This window comes from Cervus elaphus, chromosome 1 (assembly GCF_910594005.1).
Source record: "Cervus elaphus chromosome 1, mCerEla1.1, whole genome shotgun sequence".
NCBI lineage: Eukaryota > Metazoa > Chordata > Mammalia > Artiodactyla > Cervidae > Cervus > Cervus elaphus.
The window spans coordinates 99,261,017-99,283,066 of record NC_057815.1 but is presented as its reverse complement, the minus strand read 5'-3'; the positions used below and the strand labels follow the sequence as shown (position 1 = coordinate 99,283,066).

At 42.2% G+C, this 22,050-nt stretch overlaps 1 protein-coding gene across 1 annotated transcript in view; it reads left to right on the top strand.

Annotated features, from left to right (window-relative positions):
• LOC122703521 (histone-lysine N-methyltransferase PRDM9-like) overlaps nucleotides 1–21,728 on the top strand; it is a gene marked incomplete at its 5' end in the record, with an annotated part of 100,610 nt that extends 78,882 nt beyond the window's left edge. The window contains one exon of the mRNA XM_043917839.1: nucleotides 21,660–21,728. Coding sequence (XP_043773774.1) covers nucleotides 21,660–21,728 — 69 coding nt within the window. The remainder of the gene's footprint in view (nucleotides 1–21,659) is intronic.
• Between the last annotated feature and the right edge of the window lie 322 nt (nucleotides 21,729–22,050).

The following is a 22,050-nucleotide window of genomic DNA, read 5'->3' as shown; positions in this document are numbered from 1 at the left end:
AAATTTGCCAATTTGGGCTACACCCATAATTATCCTCAGCAATAGAGGGCCCACATCAGTCTCAGCCCTACTCCACTCAAGCACAATAGTAGTAGCAGATATGTTCCTACTCATCCACTTCTAGCCTCTGACAGACAACTATAAATATACCCTATCAGTTACATTATGCCTAGGGGCTATCACAACATTTATAGCAATATGTGCCATTACCCAGAACGATATCAAAATAAATCATTGCTTTCTCCACCTCCAACCAATTAGGCCTCATGATAGTAACAATTGGCATCAACCAACTCTACTCTGCATTCCTCTTTCTCCAAAAAAAATGCTCTTGACTTTTTCAAGGCCATTCTATTTATGTAACCCAGATTATTCACAAACTAAATGATGAACAAGATATTCAAAAAATAGGAGGCCTGTTTAAAGCTACGCCTTTTACTACAACTGCACTTATCATTGGCAGCTTAGCATTAACAGGAATGCCTTTCCTCACTGGATTCTACTCTAAAGACCTAAATATTGAAACTGTGAATATGCCTTATACCAATGCCTGATCCCCTGCACAAACTGCCACCTCACTCACAGCCGTCTCCAGCATCCTCACTATCTTCTTCATGCTACTAGGACGGCCGCAATTTTCTACTCTGATTATCATTAACAAGAACACACCCATCCTAATCAATTAAATGCCTACTACTTAGAAGTATTTTTGCTGGCTTTATTATCTCCAACAATATTCCCCCAACACAAATAACCATACCTTACTACCTCAAAAGAACTGCCCTGGCCCTGAATGTTCTAGGCTTCATCTTGGCACTCAAAACTAGCAGTAACACAAAAGCTGAAGTTCAACTATTCAAATGTATTCAAGGACACTTTTCCACTATCATACACTGCCTGACCCCTTATTTAAACTTAACCAGCCAAAAGTCAGCATCCCCCTTCTAGACTGAATCTGAGGAGAGGATATTTTGCCAAAAACCACCTCCCTTATTCAAATACAAATGTCTATATTAGTATCATATCAAAGGGGCTAATCACACTGTATTTCCTCTTTCCTCATCACCTTACTCATCAGCATAATGTAAATTTACACAAGTAATTTCTGTAATAACAACTAATTATGACCAACTAGTAACATGGTTGGTTCCCCTTCTCTACAAGCTCATTTATTGCAGCACTTACTATAGTCCATTTACTATCTCTCCATGAAACAGGATCAAATAACTCAGTAGGAATTTCATCTGATATAGACAAGATCCCATTTCATCTATATTATACATTGAAAGACATCTTGGGTGCCTTGCTACTAGTTCTGGGGTTAAAAATACTAGTCCTATTTTCACCTGACCTACTAGGAGACCCAGATAGCTACACCCCAGCAAACCTCTCAACACACCTTCACACATCAAGCCAGAATGATACTTCTTATTCACATATGCAGTCCTACGATCAAGCCCTAGCAAACTAGGCAGAATTTTAGCTCAAATCTTCTCTATCCTAATCTTAGTATTAATGCCATTACTTCATACATGCAAACAACAAAGCATGACATTCAGACCATTCAGCCAGTGCCTGTTCTGAATTCTAGTAGTGAACCTCTTAACACTCGCATGAATTGGAGGACAACCAGTAGAACATCCCTTTATCATCACTGGACAACTAGCATCTATTATTTGTTTTTCCTTATCCTACTATCAATGCCAGTAACTAGCATTATCTAAAATAATCTGAAATGAAGAGACGTCTTCGTAGTATATCCATGCTTCTGGTCTTGTAAACCTGAAAAGGAAAACCATAAAACTCCCTAAGACTCCTTGCACAAGTTTGTGTCAGCAACTAGTATTATTCCTTGATGGTGAACAGTAAATAAAAATAATATAATATTAGATTATTAATTGCACTGTTAACCCAACAGAGAGAAGCATTTACTCAAGCAAAGATGAAAAGAAGAAAAAGAACTCGGCAAACATAAACCCTGCCTGTTTACCAAAAACATCATCTCTGTCATCACTAGTATTAGAGGCACTGCGTGCCCAGGGACAATCGTTAAACAGCTGTGGTGTCCTGACTGTGCAAATGCAGCCTACTCATTGGTTCTCTAAATAAGGGCTTGTATAAATGGCCGCACAAGGGTTTTACTCTTACTTCTCATCAGTGAAACTGACCTACCCATGAAGTCAGGGGAAAAAAACCAATGAGACGAGAAGACCCTATGGAACTTCAATTAATTACCCCCCCCAATAAAGTTAAACCAAGGGATAACAGAACTTTTAATGAGCTAATGATTTTCATTGGGGTGACCTTGGAGAACTAAAGATCCTCCAAGTGACTTTTAAAGCCAAGACCACCCAGTCAAATCAAATTATCACTTATTGATCCGAGAAATTGATCAATGAAACAAGTAACCCTAGGGATAATAGCACAGTCCTATTTTAGAGTTCATATTAACAACAGTGTTTACAACCTTGATGTTGGATCAGGACACCTGAATGGTGTGACCAGTATTAAAGGTTTGTTTTGTTCAACAATTAAAGTTCTATATGATCTGAGTTCAGACCAGAGTCATTCAGGTCGGTTTCCATCTATTATACAATTTTCCCAGTAGGAAAGGACAAGAGAAATAAGGCCAACGTTAAATAAGTGCCTTAAAACAATGAATAATTTTATCTTAATGGATAAGTAAAATATTTTCACCCAAAAACAGGCCTTATTTAAGGTGGAAGAACCTGATAATTGCATAAAACTTGAACCTGTATGATCAGAGATTTAAATCCTATCCTTAACAAACTGTTCATAATATTCTAATAGTTATTATGCCCATCCTCCTAGCTATAGCATTCTTGACACTAGTAGAATGAAAAGTTCTAGGCTATACACAGTTCTGAAAAGGCCCAAATGTTGTAGGGCCATACAGCCTACTCCAAACTATTGGCGATGCAGTCAAACTACTTATTAAAGAAACCCTATGACCAGCCACATCCTCAGGTTCTGTACTTATCCATGAACCTATCTTTGCCTTGAGCCTAGCTTTAACCATATGAATTCCTCTACCCAAACCATCAGTTAAGTCGTTCAGTCATGTCTGACTCTTTGTGACCCCATGGACTGCAGCACGCCAGGCCTCCCTGTCCACCACCAACTCCTGGAGTTTGCTCAAATTCATGTCCATGGAGTCAGTGATGCCATCTAACCCTCTCATCCTCTGTTGCCCCTTTCTCCTGCTGCCTTCAATCATTCCCAGCATCAGGGTCTTTTCCAATGAGTCACTTCCTCACATCAGGTGGCCAAAGTATTGGAGTTTCAGCTTTAGCATCAGTCCTTCCAATGGATATTCAGGACTGATTTCCTTTAGGATGGACTGGTTGGATCTCTCTGCTGTCCAAGGGACTCTCAAGAGCCTTCTCTAACACCACAGTTCAAAAACATCAATTCTTCAGCTCTCAGCTTACTTTATAGTCCAATTCTTACATCCATACATGACTACTCTATAGTCCAACTCGCACACCCATACATACATGAAAAACCATAGTTTTGACTAGACGGACCTTTGTTAGCAAAGTAATATTTCTGGTTTTTAATATGCTATCTAGGGGTTCTTTTCTTTCTTTTCCTCCAAGGAGCAAGCGTCTCTGAATTTCATGGCTGCACTCACCATCTACAGTGATTTAGAAGCCCAAAAATATAAAGTCAGCCACTGTTTTCCCATCTACTTGCATGAAGTGATGGGACCAGATGCCATGATCTTAGTTTTCTGAATGTTGAGTTTGAAGCCAACTTTTTTACTCTCCTCTTTCACTTTCATCAAGAGGTTCTTTAGTTCTTCACTTTCTGCCATAAGGGTGGTGTCATCCACATATCTGAGGTTATTGATATTTCTCCCAGCAATCTCGATTCCAGTTTGTGCTTCATCCAGTCCAGCATTTCTCATGATGTACTCTGCATATAAGTTAAATAAGCAGGGTGACAATATACAGCCTTGACGTTCTCCTTTCCCTATTTGGAACCAGTCTGTTATTCCATGTCCAGTTACAACTGTTGCTTCCTAACCTGCATATAGATTTATCAGGAGGCAGGTCAGGTGGTCTGGTATTCCCATCTCTTGAAGAATTTTCCACACTTTGTTGTAATCCACACAGTCAAAATTTTGGCATAGTCAATAAAGCAGAAATAAATGTTTTTCTGAAATTCTCTTGCTTTTTTGATGATCCAATGGTTGTTGGCAATTTCATTTCTGCTTCCTCTGGCTTCTCGAAATTCAGCTTGAACATCTGGAAGTTCATGGTTCATGCTCCTTTGAAACCTGACTTGGAGAATTGTGAGCATTACTTTGCCAGCATGTGAGATGAGTGCAGTTGTACCCTAGTTTGAGCATTCTTTGGCATTGTCTTTCTTTGGGATTGGAATGAAAATCGACCTTTCCAGTCCTGTGGCCACTCCTAAGTTTTATAAATTGGCTGGAACATTGAGCGCAGCACTTTCACAACATCATCTTTTAAGATTTGAAATAGCTCAACTGGAATTTCATCACCTTCACTAGCTTTGTTCATAGTGATGCTTCCTAAGGCCCACTTGATTTCACATTCCAGGATGTCTGGCTCTAGGTGCGTGATCACACCATCATGATTATCTGGGTCGGGAAGATCTTTTTTGTACAGTTCTTCTGTGTATTCTTGCCATCTCTTCTTAATGTCTTCTGCTTCTGTTAGGTCCCTACCATTCCTGTCCTTTATTGTGCCCATCTTTGCATGAAATGTTCCCTTGGTATCTCTAATTTTCTTGAAGAGATCTCTAATCCTTCCCATTCTATTGTTTTCCTCTATTTCCTTGCACTGATCACTGAGAGAGGCTTTCTTTTTTTTTTTTTTTTTTTTTTTTAGTGGAGTGCAGTTTATTACACTGGCGGGCCCAAGGCAGCGTCTCCTCTTAGCCAAGGACCCCGATCAGCATTTGTGAAAATCTTTTATACCCCATGTGTACGCATCCAAACCCACTACCCCAATTCCCTTGAGACTTACATAAACAAAGGAAGGGTAAATACAACTACAATAACCCCATCATTCACGTGTTATGTGTTCAAACAGTCAATAATCAATAAGCCCGCAGTTACATTCCAAATAGTTAATAACCGATAAGCCTGTGCTTACATTCTGATAGATAGTGTCCGAGGCAGGGGTGATTAGTGTCTGTTTTCTCTTCTTCAAGATTCCCCTGCCCAGAGGGGAGTCTTATCCTTCCATTGTCATTCCCACAGGTGCTAAGCACAGAGTTCAGAGTCCACTGGAGAGGTGGCCTCACACGATCAGCACAGATAGGCCTGAGATGGAGTCCAGGCCCTATGAATTCCTTCTTCATTCCCCCCTCTTGATGCTCTTAGTTTCCATAACGAGCATCATTTTTTGAGATATATTGTACCTTAGCCCTCCTGCCACCCACGTGAGAGAATGCTATCAACCTCTGGGTTACAAAATTCACGAGGCATTGTAGGAAGCAGGGCCCACAAAGCAGTATGATCAAGATTACTATAACAACAGTTCATTAGACATGGCTTTCACTTGATTTTGCATATCCTCCAAGGCAGCAGATACATCTTCAGACAGGTCAGGGATGAAAGGCTTTCTTATCTCTCCTGGCTCTTCTTTGGAACTCTGCAGTCAAATGGGTATATCTTTCTTTTTTTCTTTGCCCTTCACTTCTCTTCTTTTCAAAGCTATTTGTAAGGCCTCCTGAGACATCCATTTTGACTTTGGCATTTCTTTTTCTTGGGGATGGTCTTGATCACTGCCTCCTGTACAATGTCACAAAGCTCCATCCATAGTTATTCAGGCACTCTCTCTAGAGATATAATCCCTTGAATCTATTTGTCACTTCTACTATACAGTCATAAGGGTTTTGATTTAGGTCATACTTGAATGGTCTAGTGGTTTTTCCTATTTTCTTCTATTTAAGTCTGAATTTGGCAATAAGGAGTTCATGGTCTGAGCCACAGTCAGCTGCCAGTCTTCTTTTTGCTGACTGTATAGAGCTTCTCCATCTTTGGCTGCAAAGAATATAATCAACCTGATTACAGTATTGACCATCTGGTGATGTCCATGTGTAGAGTCTTCCCTTGTGTTGTCAGAAGAGGATGTTTGCTATGATGAATGCATTCTTTTGGCAAAACTCTATTAGGGTTTGCCCTGCTTCATTCTGTACTCCAAGGCCAAATTTGCCTGTTACTCCAGGTATTTCTTGATTTCCTACTTTTGCATTCCAGTCCCCTTTAATGAAAAGGACACTTTTTTGGGTGTTAGTTCTAGAAGGTCTTGTAGGTCTTCATAGAACCATTCAATTTCAGCTTCTTCAGCCTTATGGGTCGGGGCATAGACTTGGATTACTGTGATATTGAATAGTTCGCCTTGGAAATGAACAGAGATCATTCTGTCATTTTGGAGATTGCATCCAAGTACTGCATCAGACTCTTTTGTTGACTATCAAGGCTACTCCTTTTCTTCTAAGGAATTCTTGCCCAAAAGACATAATGGTCATCTGAATTATATTCACCCATTCTCGTCCACTTTATTTCGCTGATTCCTGAAATACCAATGTTGACTCTTGCCATCTCCTGTTTGACCACTTCTAATTTGCCTTGATTCATGGACCTAACATTCCAGGTTCCTATGCAATATTGCTCTTTACAGCGTCGGACTTTACCTCCATCATCAGTCACATCCAAAACTGGGTGTTGCTTTTGCTTTGGCTCTCTCTCTTCATTCTTTCTGGAGTTATTTCTCCACTGATCTCCAGGAGCATATTGGGCACCTACCGACCTGGGGAGCTTATGTTTCAGTGTCCTTTCTTTTTGCCTTTTCATACTGCTCATGGGGTTCTCAAAGCAAGAATACTGAAGTGGTTTGCCATTGCCTTCTCCAGTGGCCCATGTTTTGTCAGAAATCTCCACCATGACCCGTTCGTCTTGGCTGGCTCTACACAGCATGGTTCGTAGTTTCATTGAATTAGACAAGGCTGTGATCCATGTGATCAGATTGGTTAGTTTTCTGTGATTGTGGTTTTCAGCCTGTCTGCCCTCTGATGGAAATCCAATTTTCTGTTGAAGGGTGAGGCTGTGTTCCCTCTCTGTTTTTTGACCTGAGGCCAAACTATGGTGGAGGTGATGAAGATAACGGCGACCTCCTTCAAAACATGCCGTGCGGGCCCTGCTACAGTCAGGCCCCCAACCCTGCAGCAGGCCGCCACCAACCCACGCCTCCAGCAGAGACTCCTGGACACTCACGGGCACGTCTTGGTCAGTCTCCTGTGGGTCACTGCTCCTTTCCCCTGGGTCCTGGTGTGCACTAGTTTCTATTGTGCCCTCCAAGAGTCTGTTTCCCCAGACCTGTGGACATCCTGGTGGCTCCATGGTGGGTTAACAGTGAACTTCTCCAAGAGGGCTTATGCCATACCCAGGTCTACTGCCCCCAGAGTCCCTGTTCCTGCGGCAGCACACTGCTGACCCGTATCTCCTCAGGACACACCCAGACACAGTTCTGTCTCAGTCTCTGTGTGGCTGAGGTCCTGGTGTGCACAGGGTGCGTTTGAGCCCTCTGAGTGTCTCTGGCAGGTGTGGGGTTTGATTCTGAATGTGACTGTGCCCCTCGTACCATCTTTCTGGGGCTTCTCCTTTGCCCCTGGACGTGGGGTATCTCCTCAGAGTCACTCGAGTGTGACGCAATTGCTGCTCCAGCATATGATAGAAACATCAGTCAGTTCAGTGGCTCAGTCGTGTCCGACTCTTTGCGACCCAATGGACTCTAGCACACCAGGCCTCCCTATCCATCACCAACTCCCGGAGTTTACTCAAATTCATGTCCATTGAGTTGTGATGCCATCCAACCATCTCATCCTCTGTCGTCCCCTTCTCCTCCTGCCTTCAATCTTTCCCAGCATCAGGGTCTTTTCAAATGAGTCAGCTCTTCACATCAGGTGGCCAAAGTATTGGAGTTTCAGCTTCAACATCAGTCCTTCCAATGAACACGCAAGACTGATCTCCTTTCGGAGGGACTGGTTGGATCTCCTTGCAGTCCAAGGGACTCTCAAGTGTCTTCTCCAACACCACAGTTCAAAAGCACCAACTCTTCTGTGCTCAGCTTTCTTTATAGTCCAATACTCACATTCATACATGACCACTGGAAAAACCATAGCCCTGACTAGATGGAACTTTGTTGGCAAAGTAATATGTCTGCTTTTTATATGCTGTCTTGGTTGATCATAACTTTTCTTCCAAGTAGTAAGAGTCTTTTAATTTCATGGCTGCAATCACCATCTGCAGTGATTTTGGAGCCCCCAAAAATAAAGTCAGCCACTGTTTCCACTGTTTCCCCATCTATTTGCCATGAAGTGATGGGACCGGATGCCATGATCTTAGATTTCTGAATGTTGAGCTTTAAACGAACTTTTTCACTCTCCTCTTTCACTTTCATCAAGAGCCTCTTCAGTTCTTCTTTTTGCGCCATAAGGGTGATGTCATCTGCATATCTGAGGTTATTGATATTTCTCCTGGCAATCTTGATTCCAGCTTGTGCTTCCTCCAGCCCAGCATTTCTCATGATGTACTCTACATATAAGTTAAATAAGCAGGGTGACAATATACAGCCTTGACATACTCCTTTTCCTATTTGGAACCAGTCTGTTGTTCTATGTCCAGTTCTAACTGTTGTTTCCTGACCTGTATACAGGTTTCTCAAGAGGCAGGTCAGTGGTCTGGTATTCCCATCTCTTTCAGAATTTTCCCCAGTTTATTGTGACCCACATAGTCAAAGGCTTTGGCATAGTCAATAAGCAGAAACAGATGTTTTTCTGGAACTCTCTTACTTTTTTCATGACCCAGCGGATGTTGGCAATGTGATCTCTAGTTGCTCTGCCTTTTCTAAAACCAGCTTTAACATCTGGAAGTTCACGGTTCACAAATTGCTAAGCCTGGCTTGGAGAATTTTAAGCATTACTTTGCAAGCATATAAGATGTGTGCAGTTGTGGGTTAGTTTGAGCAGTCTTTAGCATTGCCATTCTTTGGGATTGGGATGAAAACTGACGTTTTCCAGTCCTGTGGCCACTGCTGAGTTTTCCAAATTTGCTGGCATATTGAGTGCAGCACTTTCACAGCATCATCTTTTAGGATTTGAAATAGCTCAAGTGGAATTTCATCACCACCACTAGCTTTGTTCGTAGGGATACTTCCTAAGGCCCACTTGACTTCACATTCCAGGATGTCTGGCTCTAGGTGAGTGATCACACCATCATGATTATCTGGGTCATGAAGATCTTTTTTGTACAGTTCTTCTGTGTATTCTTGCCACCTCTTCTTAATATCTTCTGCTTCTCTTAGGTCCCTACCATTTCTGTCCTTTGTTGAACTCATCTTTGCATAAAATGTTCCCTTGGTATCTCTGATTTTCTTGAAGAGATCTCTAGTCTTTCCCATTCCATTGTTTTCCTCTACTTCTTTGCACTGATTGCTGAGGAAGGCTTTCTTATCTATCCTTGCTATCCTTTGGAACTCTGCATCAAATGCATATATCTTTCCTTTTCTCCTTTGCTTTTCACTTCCCTCTTTCACAGCTATTTGTAAGGCCTCCTCAGACAGCCATTTCACTTTTTTGTATTTCTTTTTCTTTTCTGTATTTTTGGGGATAGTCTTGATTAGTGTCTCCTCTACAATGCCATGAACCTTCATCCATAGTTCATCAAGCACTCTATCAGATCTAGTCCCTTAAATCTATTTCTCTCTTCCACTGTATAGTCATAAGGGATTTGATTTAGGTCATACCTGAATGGTCTAGTGGTTTTCTCCACTTTCTTCAATTTCACTCTGAATTTGGCAATAAGGAGTTCGTGATCTGAGTCACAGTTGGCTCCCAGTCTTGTTTTTGCTGACTGTATAGAGCTTCTCCATCTTTGGCTGCAAATAATATAATCAATCTGATTTCAGTGTCATGCAACTGTTGATGTCCACGTGTAGAGTCTTCTCTCGTGTTGTTGGAAGTCAGTGTTTGCTATGACCAGTGCATTCTCTTGGAAGAACTCTACTAGCCTTTGCCCTGCTTCATTCTGTACTCCAGGGCCAAATTTGCCTGTTACTCAAGGTATTTCTTGACCTCCTACTTTTGCATCCCAGTCCCCTATAATGAAAAGGACATCTTCTTTGGGTGTTAGTTCTAGAAGGTCTTGTAGGTCTTCATAGAACTGTTCAACTTCAGCTTCTTCATCATTACTGGTTGGGGATAGACTTGGATTACTGTGATATTGAATGGTTCGCCTTGGAAATGAACAGGGATCATTCTGTCATTTTTGAGATTGCATCCAATTTCTGTATCTCAGATTCCTTTGTTGACTATGATGGCTACTCCACTTCTGCTAAGGGATTCCTGCCTGCAGTAGTAGATATAATTGTCATCTGAGTTAAAGTCACCCATACCAGTTCACCTTAGCTTGCTGATTCCTAGAATGTCGATATTCACTCTTGTCATCTCCTCTCTGACCACTTCCAATTAGCCTTGATTCATGGACCTAACATTCCAGGTTCCTATGCAATATTGCTCTTACAGCATCAAACCTTGCTTCTTATCACAAGTCCCATACACAACTGGGTGTTGTTTTAGCTTTGGCTCCATCCCTTCATTTTTTCTGGAGTTATTTCTCCACTGATCTCCAGTAGCATATTGGGTACCTACCCACCTGGGGAGTTCATCTTTCAGTGTCTTATCTTTTTGCCTTTTCATACTATTCATGGGGTTCTCAAGGCAAGAATACTGAAGTGGTTTGCCATTCCCTTCTCCAGTGGACCACATTCTAAACCTAACACTAACCCATCCAACTTAGGTCACTTATTCTTCAAATGTCAATGTTCACTCTTGCTATCTTCTTCTTGACCACTTCTAATTCACCTGGATTCACAGACCTAACATTCCAGGTTCCAATGCAAGATTGCTCTTTACAGAATCGGACTTTACTTATACCACCAGACACACCCCCAACTGTTTCTGTTTTTACTTAGCCTTTTCATTCCTTCTGGATTTATTTCTTCACTCTTCTCCAGTAGCATATTGAACACCTACAAACCAGGGGAATTTATCTTTCAGTGTAATATCTTTTTGTCTTTTCATACTGTACAGCTGAATATTAAATGCCAGCTGAATTGCTAGGCAGTTAATATTCAGGAGGATTCAGGGTTTTGTAGTTGTTCAGTTGCTAAGTCATGTCTGACTCTTTGTGACCCCATGGACTGCAGCACACCAGGCCTCGCTGTCCTTGACTATCTCTGGGAGTTTGCTCAAACTCATGTCTGTGAGTGGGTAAAATCATCCAAACATCTCATCCTCTGCTGCCCACGTCTCTTCCTGTCCTCAATCTTTCCCAGCATCAGGGTCTTTTCCAATGAGTCAACTCTTTGCACCATGTGGCCAAAAGATTGGAGTTTCAGTACTTCCAGTGAATATTCAGGGTTGATTTCACAAGAACTTTCTCTTCAACACATACAAATTATTAGTACAGTTCAATTTAAAAAAAAAACTCAACAAAAACAATCAGGCAAAGGTCTAAATGCATGTTTCTCTAAAGAGGTCATAGAGACGGTGATAAAAGCACATGAAAAGATGTTCAGTATCACTAGCGCTTTGAGAAACGCAAATCAAATGTACCATGAGGTATCACCTCACATTGGTCAGAATGGCCACATCAAAAACCTACAACAATAAATTCTGCAGAGGGTGTGGAAAGAAAGAAACCCTCCTACACTGTTGGTGGGAATGTAAATTGGTACACCCAATAGGTAGAACATTATGGAGATTCTTTTAAAAACTAAGCATAGAGGTACCCAGTGATCCAGAAATCCAATACCTAGAAGTAAATCCAGAAAAAAACGCAAAATTTTAAAAGATACCTGCACTCCAAAGATCATGGCAGCACTAGGTACAATAGCCAAGACAGGGGAGCAACTTAAGTGTACAACAACAGACGAATGGATACAGAAAATGAGGTACATATATGCAAAGCAATATTGCTCAGACATAAAAAAAGGATGAAATTATGCCATTTCCAGTTACAGGGAAGAAACTAGAGGTGATCAAACGAAGTGAAATAACTGAGGAAGGGAAAGATAATAGAGAGTATCACTTCTGTGGAATCTAAAAATGGATACAAATGAGCGTCATTACAAAATGCAAACAGATTCACAGACTCAGAAACTTAGGCTTACCAAAATGGAAAGGTGTCAGGGGGTGGGGGCAGTAATTAGCTGGTACAGATCAATATTTACATGTCAAAACTGGTGCATTTTTTGTTGTTTAGTTGCTCAGTCCTGTCAGACTCTTTGCAACCCCATGGACTGCAGCCTGCCAGGACAAAGGATGTCAATGGGATTCTCCAGGCAAGAATACTGGAGTGGTTTGCCATTTCCTTCTTCAGGGAATCTTCCCAAACCAGGGATCGAGCCCAGGTCTCCTGAAAGTCTCCTGCATTGCAGGTGGATTCTTTTACCACTGAGTGAGCAGGGAAGCCATAAAATAGGTGCTGAAGGGCTCTAAATAGTCACAAGTTTGACAGGGCTTTAAATGACATCTGCCCTCAAGAAATGTCCTGGGGTATTTCATCCGAAAAGAATTCCAAGCAGGGCCAAGTTGCAAGAGGCCAGTTCCAAGAGACAAATTGTACTCACAAAGTATAAAATAATAAAAGCACATGGATAGATAGTCCACACCAATAATTATTAAATCAATGCCAATCAAAACTACAGTAAATTATCACCTCATGCTGTTCACAGTGGCCATCATCAAAATGATCTACAAAGAATAAAGATTAAATAAATAAACAAAATAAAACATCTGCAATGAATATACGGAAAATGAAATCCTCCTACAAGGTTTTTGGGAATGTAAATGGTGAAGTCACTATGAAAAACACCATGGAACTTCCAAGAAATACAAGACATAGACATATCACATGACCCTGCAATCCCACTCATGGGCCTAGGTCCAGAGAATGTGAAGTGAAAGTCACTCAGTCGTGTTCAACACTTTGCAACACTATGGACTATACAGTCCATGGAATTCTCTAGGCCAGAACACTGGAGTGGGTAGCCTTTCCCTTCTCCAGGGGATCTTGCCAACCCAGGGATCAAGCCGAGGTCTCCCACATTGCAGGCAGATTCTTTACCAGCTGAGCCACAAAGGAAGCCCAAGAATACTGGAGTGGGTAGCCCATCCGTTCTCCAGTGGATCTTCCTGTCCCAGGAATCGAACTGGGGTCTCCTGTATTGCAGGCAGATTCTTTCCCAACTGAGCCATCAGGGAAGCATGGTCCACAGAAATTCACCATTCAAAATGACACTTGCACCTTGATTTTCAGGGCAGCACTGTTTCAATAGGCAAGACATGGAATCCACCAAAAGGTCCAGTGGAAGAAAAGTGAAGAGAAGGCAGTGCATCTATAATTGGAACACCACTCAACCATAAAACAGAGTGAAACAAGGATGCTGTCAGCAGCATGGGTGTGCTAAGAAATCGTCACCCCAAGTGAGGGAACTCGAGACAGAAAGACACATATCATGAGATATCTCTTACAGGCATAGTCTATAAATTCATACCAATGACTAATACACAAAACGGACTTCACAGTGTGCGAAAATCAAATTATGATTATCAAAAGAAAAAAAGAAGGGATAAAGAGTTTAGGATTTATATACACACTAATATCTAACAAATTGATAAGCAAATAGGACCTAGTGAAAAGAACAGGGAACTCTACTAAAGAGACTGTAATAATCTATATGAGGGAATACATGGAAAAAGAATAGATTCACTTCTATAGAGAATCAAATTAAGTTCCTGTACAGCTAAAACTAATAAAACAATGGAAATCAACCTGACTCCAATAGAAAATAAAAATTACATCACAGAAAATCCATCTAGGGGACCCCAGACAGTGGCGACCCTACAGATTAGGTTTGTGATACACTATGATGTTAATATGACACCACCAAAGATTTTCACCCAGCAGAACACAGAGCAGCAACCCATTCAAAGGGGCCTGACCTCACGTGAATGTCCCAAGATGAAGAGAAGAAAGACCACAGGTTAATCAGGGCAACACCCTCAACTCAGTTGTTGGGGATCTCCAAGGGGCAAGACACACAGAGGTGAAGAGCAGACACGGGGCCTCTGGGCACAGGATCCGGACCCGTGTGGATGGGGTGAGACCCACACGGTCCCCAAACCCTGCATCTGGGGCTGCATGACTCTTGGTTAGGACACCAGGTCCCTGATGGCTGGGCCCCAAAGGCGGAAACAACTGGGTTCCTGCAACCTCCTGGGTTCCTGGAACCTTCTCTCGTCCCAGAGAAGTCCCCACTCCTGCCTTTGTTTATGTCTGATACTAACTGTTTTGACAGCTGTCACGATAATGCTGAACACACTGCCTTGGTTCCAGTGGGCTCCGTTCTTTGTTTTCCCACTGAGGTGTTGAGAAAACACACAAGGTGTGGGGCTAGAAGACTAGGGGCAGGTCTGGTGTCGGCTGAGCAGGGACAGCCGACGGGAAGGCGATCACATAGCAACCTCACCTGCTGCCCGTTGGATTTTTGCCTGATCCTTGTTCCCCGGAATCAATTAGCCAGGTGAACCTGCCTCCCTACTCAAACTGAATGCACTGAAACACTGGAATAATTACCAAGTAGCCCACCTGAGGGGTCTCCATGAGCCTCAGGGCAGGTGAGCCTGGCAGGAGGATAGACTAAGAGCCCTACTGCAGCACTGACCCCTGGGAGGGCCATGGAACCCCACTCAGAGGAGGGCACATTACCCAGAGAAGCCCACCTCAGCTCCAGGCCCCAGACCTCTGAGCACTGACATTCAGACACAGGCACGGAGTTTGCCAGGACGGAGGCCAGGCCCAGTCCGCACCCAGGTCTCCACGTCCTCATGCACACAGAACATGGTCAGGTGTCAATATTCTCATTGCAGAAAGCAAGCAGTCTTGTCTAAACATAATCAGTGCAGACAGGATTGAAAAGTCAAAGTATTCATCCTTCAGACATGTCTGACTGTTTGTGACCACATGGACTGTAGCCCTCCAGCCTCCTCTGTCCATGGGATTCTGCAGGCAAGAATACTGGAGTAGGTTACCATTCCCTTCTCCAGGGGATCTTCCCAATCCAGAGATGAACCCAATTCTCCTGCACTGCATGCAGATTCTTTACCATGTAAGCAACCACAGAAAGTCCTAGACAAGACAGAGAGGTCTAAATCTACCATGCAGACAGAAGTTGGTCAGGTTTAAACTAGCATAAATTTGCTCTCCCTGGAGGCACAGGTTTCTCATCATTGGACAGGGGCCTCACCCTCAGGTGGGAACTAGCAAGAAAGTTTCTCAAAGGAAAAATCATCACTGGGCCCCACATGTCACCCACATCAGGAAACCGAAAGAATCTTTGACATTAAACACTTTAACAGGCAAAACAAAACTGTTACCAGTATCGTTGGCCATGTGGTGGTCAGGATCCAGGGAAGATCCAGGAACTTCTTAGAGTTGAGTCCAGTGTCTTGTAAAGACAGACAAACAGTGCCCTGATTCCTTCTCCCATGCTTCCAGCAGGAGGCAGCCACACTGGAAGCCTTCTAGAAAAGGATATTCTGTATCAGAATAAGAATTGTTGAAATGGAAAGCATACTAGTTAGTATTTGCCAACCTAAAATATTCTTAAAAGCTTGGCCCCCAGATCTTTGTGGTTCCCACTGGTTCCTTTGTGTACAGATTGTCAGGGTAGAAACAATCCATTGTTTCAAATTGGTTTCTTCTAATTCTGTTATTTGCTATTATATGAATGAAAGGTCACACTTGAAAAATACCTAAGAAAATTCTTGCAAGAAAAAATGTAGTCAAGGAGCCCATAAGCTGTATGAACGCTGCCTTCTAACCATTTCAATTTCAACGACTGAGGGCAGGAGGACAAGGGGATGACAGAGGACAAAATGCTTGGATAGCATCACCAACATAATGAACAGGAGTTTGAGCAAACTCTGGTAGATGATGAAGGACAGGGAAGCCCAGCATGCTGCAGTCTATGGGGTTGCAAAGAGTTGGACACGACTGAGCAACTGAAAAACATCAAGCTTCAATTTTCTGCCTGGAGAAACCTGATAAAATAGGCACCCTGATTTTGTCACTTCTCTGTTTAAACTCTCCTAAAATGAAATTGATATTCATATCAACATGTAAGAGTTTCTGAGTTTTGAGATGTCACACCAAGGTAAGAGGTGCTGGTGAGAATAGAACGCTGCTGGTGGGCAAAACCTTCTTCAAATAAAGCTCTGTTTCAAACTGGATTTAAATACAACACTACATGGGTACATGAAGTATGAACCAAGAGCCTAAATATAGCAGGCAACATGTAAAAACAAATTTGATATCCCATATGTGAGAGTAAATGCTACTGGTTTTTGCAGTAGTCATGTACGGATGTGAGAGTAGGACTACAACAACATGAGAATAAATGTTTCTTGTCAGACCTGCAGCTGGTACGCACACATTGGTTTAGAACACTCTCCAACACAGATTGTCTCTAAGCTGATGAAGTGTGTCACAAGTGCATGAACCAAAAGGTAATGGATTCATTCCGGGATGGAACAGAATGTAACTTTGAACAGTCTGTAAAATTTGCAGAGTCTGTAATCCGCTTAAGATTTCAAATAATAAAACATTCACCTGAAATTTAAAGCCTCTTGGAAAGTTGCATCCTACCTATGAAAACATTCCATAGATTTCTTTTCATAATCATTTTTCACAGTGATAACACTTTAACTCTTCAGTTGCTGATATTTTTACCAAGATAAACTTGTCCTCATGGGTGTGGGAGATGAAGTCGATCCATTGTGATTGCTCTCTGGTCAAGTGACTCTCGCTATTTCTAATTATGTTCTATATCCACAATGTTTATTTTTACATCCATCGAAGTCTACTTCTCAGATCTTTATGTACACCAAACAATAGATACCTGGTGAGTTCAGATTATATTAAACACTCTTTCCATAACTTTTCCAATGTCAATTGAATCAGAACAAGGTGAAGCAGGGACAAGTGTTGAAATTTTAAATGATCTCTAAGGACCCTAAAAAAAAAAAACTTTAGACAGAAATCCTAACCATTACTGGTCTATACAAAAGAATCACAATGTGTCTTTTTCATGAAACTCCGACCACTGACTAAATAGAGCTGCAAAAAGTTGGAGTTATGCTTGATTTGAGTTGAAACAGTACGGATGTGGGCATATGAGGATATATAGATGATACATACTTAAGGAGGTAACAAGTATGAATCCAAAAATGTATAAGCTATACTTTGTAAACAAAGATGAAACATTTAACTTGTTTTCACTACCTCACCCTTCCAGACTTTGCCATCATCTACCAACTCCCTGTGGACTTGTTGGTTTAGTGCCCTCAGATTAAAACTAGTCACATGCATCTTGCTTAGCTCTGTTCTCTTTGTTTGGAATTGTTTATGTTTCTCTCTCCTAGTATGCTCTTATAAATGCCACTATCTGTATCACTTATTTTGTCTATAAGGTGGTCTCCTTCATTGTCCACTGTGTAACCATCCTCCGTGTATACAGATATTTACATGTCTATGTATATAGATACCTATGTCTATATGTATCTATAATAGATATTTATATCTGTATATACATAGATAGTTATGTCTATATGTACATATACATTTATATGTCTATGTATATAGATATTTATGTCTCTATGGACCTAAGTATTTATACATCTATGTACCTACAATATGTATTTCTATACATATAGACATTTGTATATCTACATACCTAGACATTTATATCTCTATCTGGATATTTACATATCGATGTACCTAGATATTTACATTTATGTACACTTACGCATGTACAAATAGATGTCTTACCAGTATAACAGGGCCTGTAGCAAAGGGAGCGCTCCTACAAAAAGACCTGACTTGGCAACTGAACAAAAACAAAATAGAAAATACACTCGATTCACCTGCCACCAACAACACATGGTATATCAATGTTACTACAATATGAAATAAAGGTTACTTTAAAAAAATAATGCTTAGGGGGACTTCCCTGCAGTCCAGTGGTTAAGATTCTGTGCTTCAAAAGCAAGGGGTGAGGGTTCGACACTTGGTCAGGGAACTAAAAATCCCACATGCCACATGGACCTGCCATTAAATTTTAAAAAATTTAATATAAATAAATAAGAATGCTCAGAAAGAACACTCAAGGTTTTGGGTGTTTCTTCAGGTACATTCCATATTGAATTACACTCTTGGGTTAAAACTTGAAAGTTTTCACTTTCAAGGCAATCACAACTGGGCATGAAAAAGTCCTGACGCCTTGTGGCCACTTCCTGCAATAGCACCCTTAAAACTTATGCTTAAGATTTGCATTTCTCTGATAATGAGTGATGTTGAGCATCTTTACATGTGTTGATAGCCATCTGTATTTCTTCTTTGGAGAAACCCACTACAATATTGTAAAGTAATTAGCCTTCAACTAATAAAAATAAATGGGAAAAAAAAACCTTATGCTTATGAGAACATTTCACGCAAAGATGGGCTCAGTAAAGGACAGAAATTGTATGGACCTAACAGAAGCAGAAGATATTAAGAAGGGGTGGCAAGAAAACACAGAAGAACTGTACAAAAAAATATCTTCATGAACCAGATAATCACGATGGTGTGATCACTCATCTAGAGCCAGACATCCTGGAATGTGAAGTCAAGTGGGCCTTAGGAGACATCACTACAAACAAAGCTAGTAGAGGTGATGGAATTCCAGTTGAGCTATTTCAGATCCTAAAAGATGATGCTCTGAAAGTGTTGCACTCAATATGCCAGCAAATTTGGAAAACTCAGCAGTGGCCACAGGACTGGAAAAGGTCAGTTTTCATTCCAATCCCAAAGAAAGGTAATGCCAAAGAATGCTCCAACTACTGCACAATTGCACTCATCTCATACACTAGCAAAATAATGCTCAAAATTCTCCAAGCCAGGCTTGAACAATACGTGAACTGTGAACTTCCAGATCTTCAAGCTGGCTTTAGAAAAGGCAGAGAAACCAGAGATCAAATTGCCAACATCCACTGAGTCATCGAAAAAGCAAGAGAGTTCCAGAAAAAAATATCTATTTCTGTTCTACTGACTATGCCAAAGCCTTTGACTATGTGGGTCACAATAAACTGTGGAAAATTCCCAAACGATGGGAATACCAGACCACCTGACCTGCCTCTTGAGAAATCTGTATGCAGGTTGGAAGCAACAGTCAGAACCAGACATGGAACAACAGACTGGTTCCAAATTGGGAAAGGAGCATATCAAGGCTATATATTGTCACCCTGCTTATTTAACTTCTATGCAGAGTACATCATGAGAAATACCGGGCTGGATGAAGCACAATCTAGATTCAAGATTGCTGGGAGAAATATCAGCAATGCAGATGGCACAACCCTTATGGCAGAAACTGAAGAAGAACTAAAGAGCCTCCTGATGAAAGTGAAAGACGAGAGTGAAAATGTTGGCTTAAAGCTCAACATTCAGAAAACTAAGATCATGGCATCTGGTCCCATCACTTCATGGCAAATAGATGGGGAAACAATGGCTGATGTTATTTCGGGGGGCTCAAAATCACTGCAGATGGTGACTGCAGCCATGAAATTAAAAGACAGTTCCTCCTTGGAAGAAAGGTTATTACCAACCTAGACAGTATATTAAAAAGCAGAGATGTTACTTTGCTAACAAAGGTCTGTCTAGTCAAGGCTATGGTTTTTCCAGTGGTCATGTATGGATGGGAGAGTTGGACTGTCAAGAAAGCTGACTGCTGATGAATGGATGCTTTTGAACTGTGGTGTTGGAGAAGACTCGAGAGTCCCTTGGACTGCAAGGGGATCCAACCAGTCCATTCTAAATGAGATCAGACCTGAGTGTTCATTGAAAAGACTGATATTGAAGCTGAAACTCCAAAGCTTTGGCCACCTTATGTGAAGAGTTGGAGACTGGACCAGCTGATGCTGAGGACCCTGATGCTGAGAAAGATTGAGGGCAGGAGGAGCAGGGGACGACAGAGGATGAGATGGTTGGATGGCATCACCAACTCAATGGACACGAGTTTGGGTAAACTCCGAGAGTTACTGATAGACAGGGAGGCCTGGCGTGCTACAGTCTATAGGGCTGCAGAGTCAGACACGACTGAGTGACTGAATTGAACCGATAAGGGGAAAGAATATGAAGAAGAATAGATATCTAAATCTATATCAAGAATAGATATCTATATGTATACCAGACAAGCTGGAATGTAAGGGATGCTGATGGTGACTGGTTCTGACTCTCAAGACTTTAATCGACTGAAGCTTAGAGTCTTCCACAGCCCAAGACCCTTAAAGAACATGCCTGTAAAGTTAACGTGTTAGTCACTCACTCATGCCTGACTCTTTGCAACCCCATGGACCACCAGCCTCCTCTGTCCATGGGATTCTCCAGGCAAGAATACTGGAGTGGACTGCCCCGCCCTCCTCTTGGGATCTTCCTCATTTAGGGGTTGAACCCGGGTCTTCTGCTATGCAGAGATTGTTTACCATCCGAGTCAACACAGAAGCCGGAACATGCCTGTACTCATAGATTAAAGCTTACCCAACTTTGTGGTTTACAAACACCCTGCTCTGGAAAGCTCGGTGGTGTTCTCCATGGTTCTGCAAGTAATACACTTTTCCTTCCCATGAGCTTTGGCTGGGTTGTACCTTCTGGCTCTACACCCACCAAGAGGTAAACTCGCTTTTCTGGTAACATTTCTCCATACAGACTCCCAACCACCACTTCATACTAATTCTACAGTCAGTCGCTTTGCTTCCAATACATGGAAATCACATTATTTTTCTGTGAGCAAAGCTACCTAAGGGCCAGAAACAGTATCCCTATTTTATCTTGTGAAGCCAGTAGGTGTCACGCAATCTCAGCTCCGTGGATCCACAATCTTCAAGATCTATGCCTCGGCTTACAGAAAACACTTTCAGGGCTTTGAGATTTTACTTATACCTCATTTCTGAAGGCTTTTCATACCTACATTACATATACAGATGGCTCATCAGTGCCACTTCCCCTTTCAGGTTAAAAATCCTCCAAGCTTTTTCTAACATCCTTATTCCACGCGTTGTGTTTAAATCTTTGATCATACGGCGTTTATCTTGTGTCTCATCAGAATGTAGCTAATAACACCATTTCCCTTGAATAATGCAGTAATCAACACATAAGAGTTCTTGCCAAAACTGGATTTGACAAGTTAGGGCACAGGGCGGCCTAGGATACACTCCGGGAGCACGGTTACAGTCTGGTGGAGCCGATATACCAGTTGAGGGCACTGGAAAGAAACATTCAGCCTGAGGACAACCCGCCGACTTGATGATCCAGGCCTAAGCGGCCATGCATGAAAACAAAGAAACCAGCCAAACTGCGCATGCGCGCTGGAGGCTTGACAGACACGCCCACAGAGCAGCCAATCCCGAGCGGTGGGGCGGGGCCTCCATCACGCTCCCCACCCTCCGGCCGCCTATTGGCCAGACTGCCTCAGTCACAACGCCGATTGGTCGCTTGTGCCTGACAGGGTACAGGCAGGCTGCTGGCCCTTCACTTCACCTCAGCGCCGAAGGACTGGACTTCGCTGAACCTCTAGCTCTCCTGGGGACAGGGTGGGCAGCGCGGCAGGACAGCGGGGAGGCTGACGGGAACGCGCCCTGCGCAGCCCTCATAAACTCTTAGCATGACGGCTTCAAATTCCAGGGTGGGAGGCCCGAAATCCTGTCAACTTTGAGTAACCTGAGTCTCGATCGGAAGGGGACTTGCTTCTCGTCAGCTTCAGAGATTACAAGTCCCTTCACCCACAGAAACAACAAACCCCTTAGTGCTGTGACCCTCAAATAGCTAGATTAACCCCACTTCCCCACAGCCTGAGGCACCCTAAAAATACCGCCCGCAGAGAGACCAAATTTCCTCAA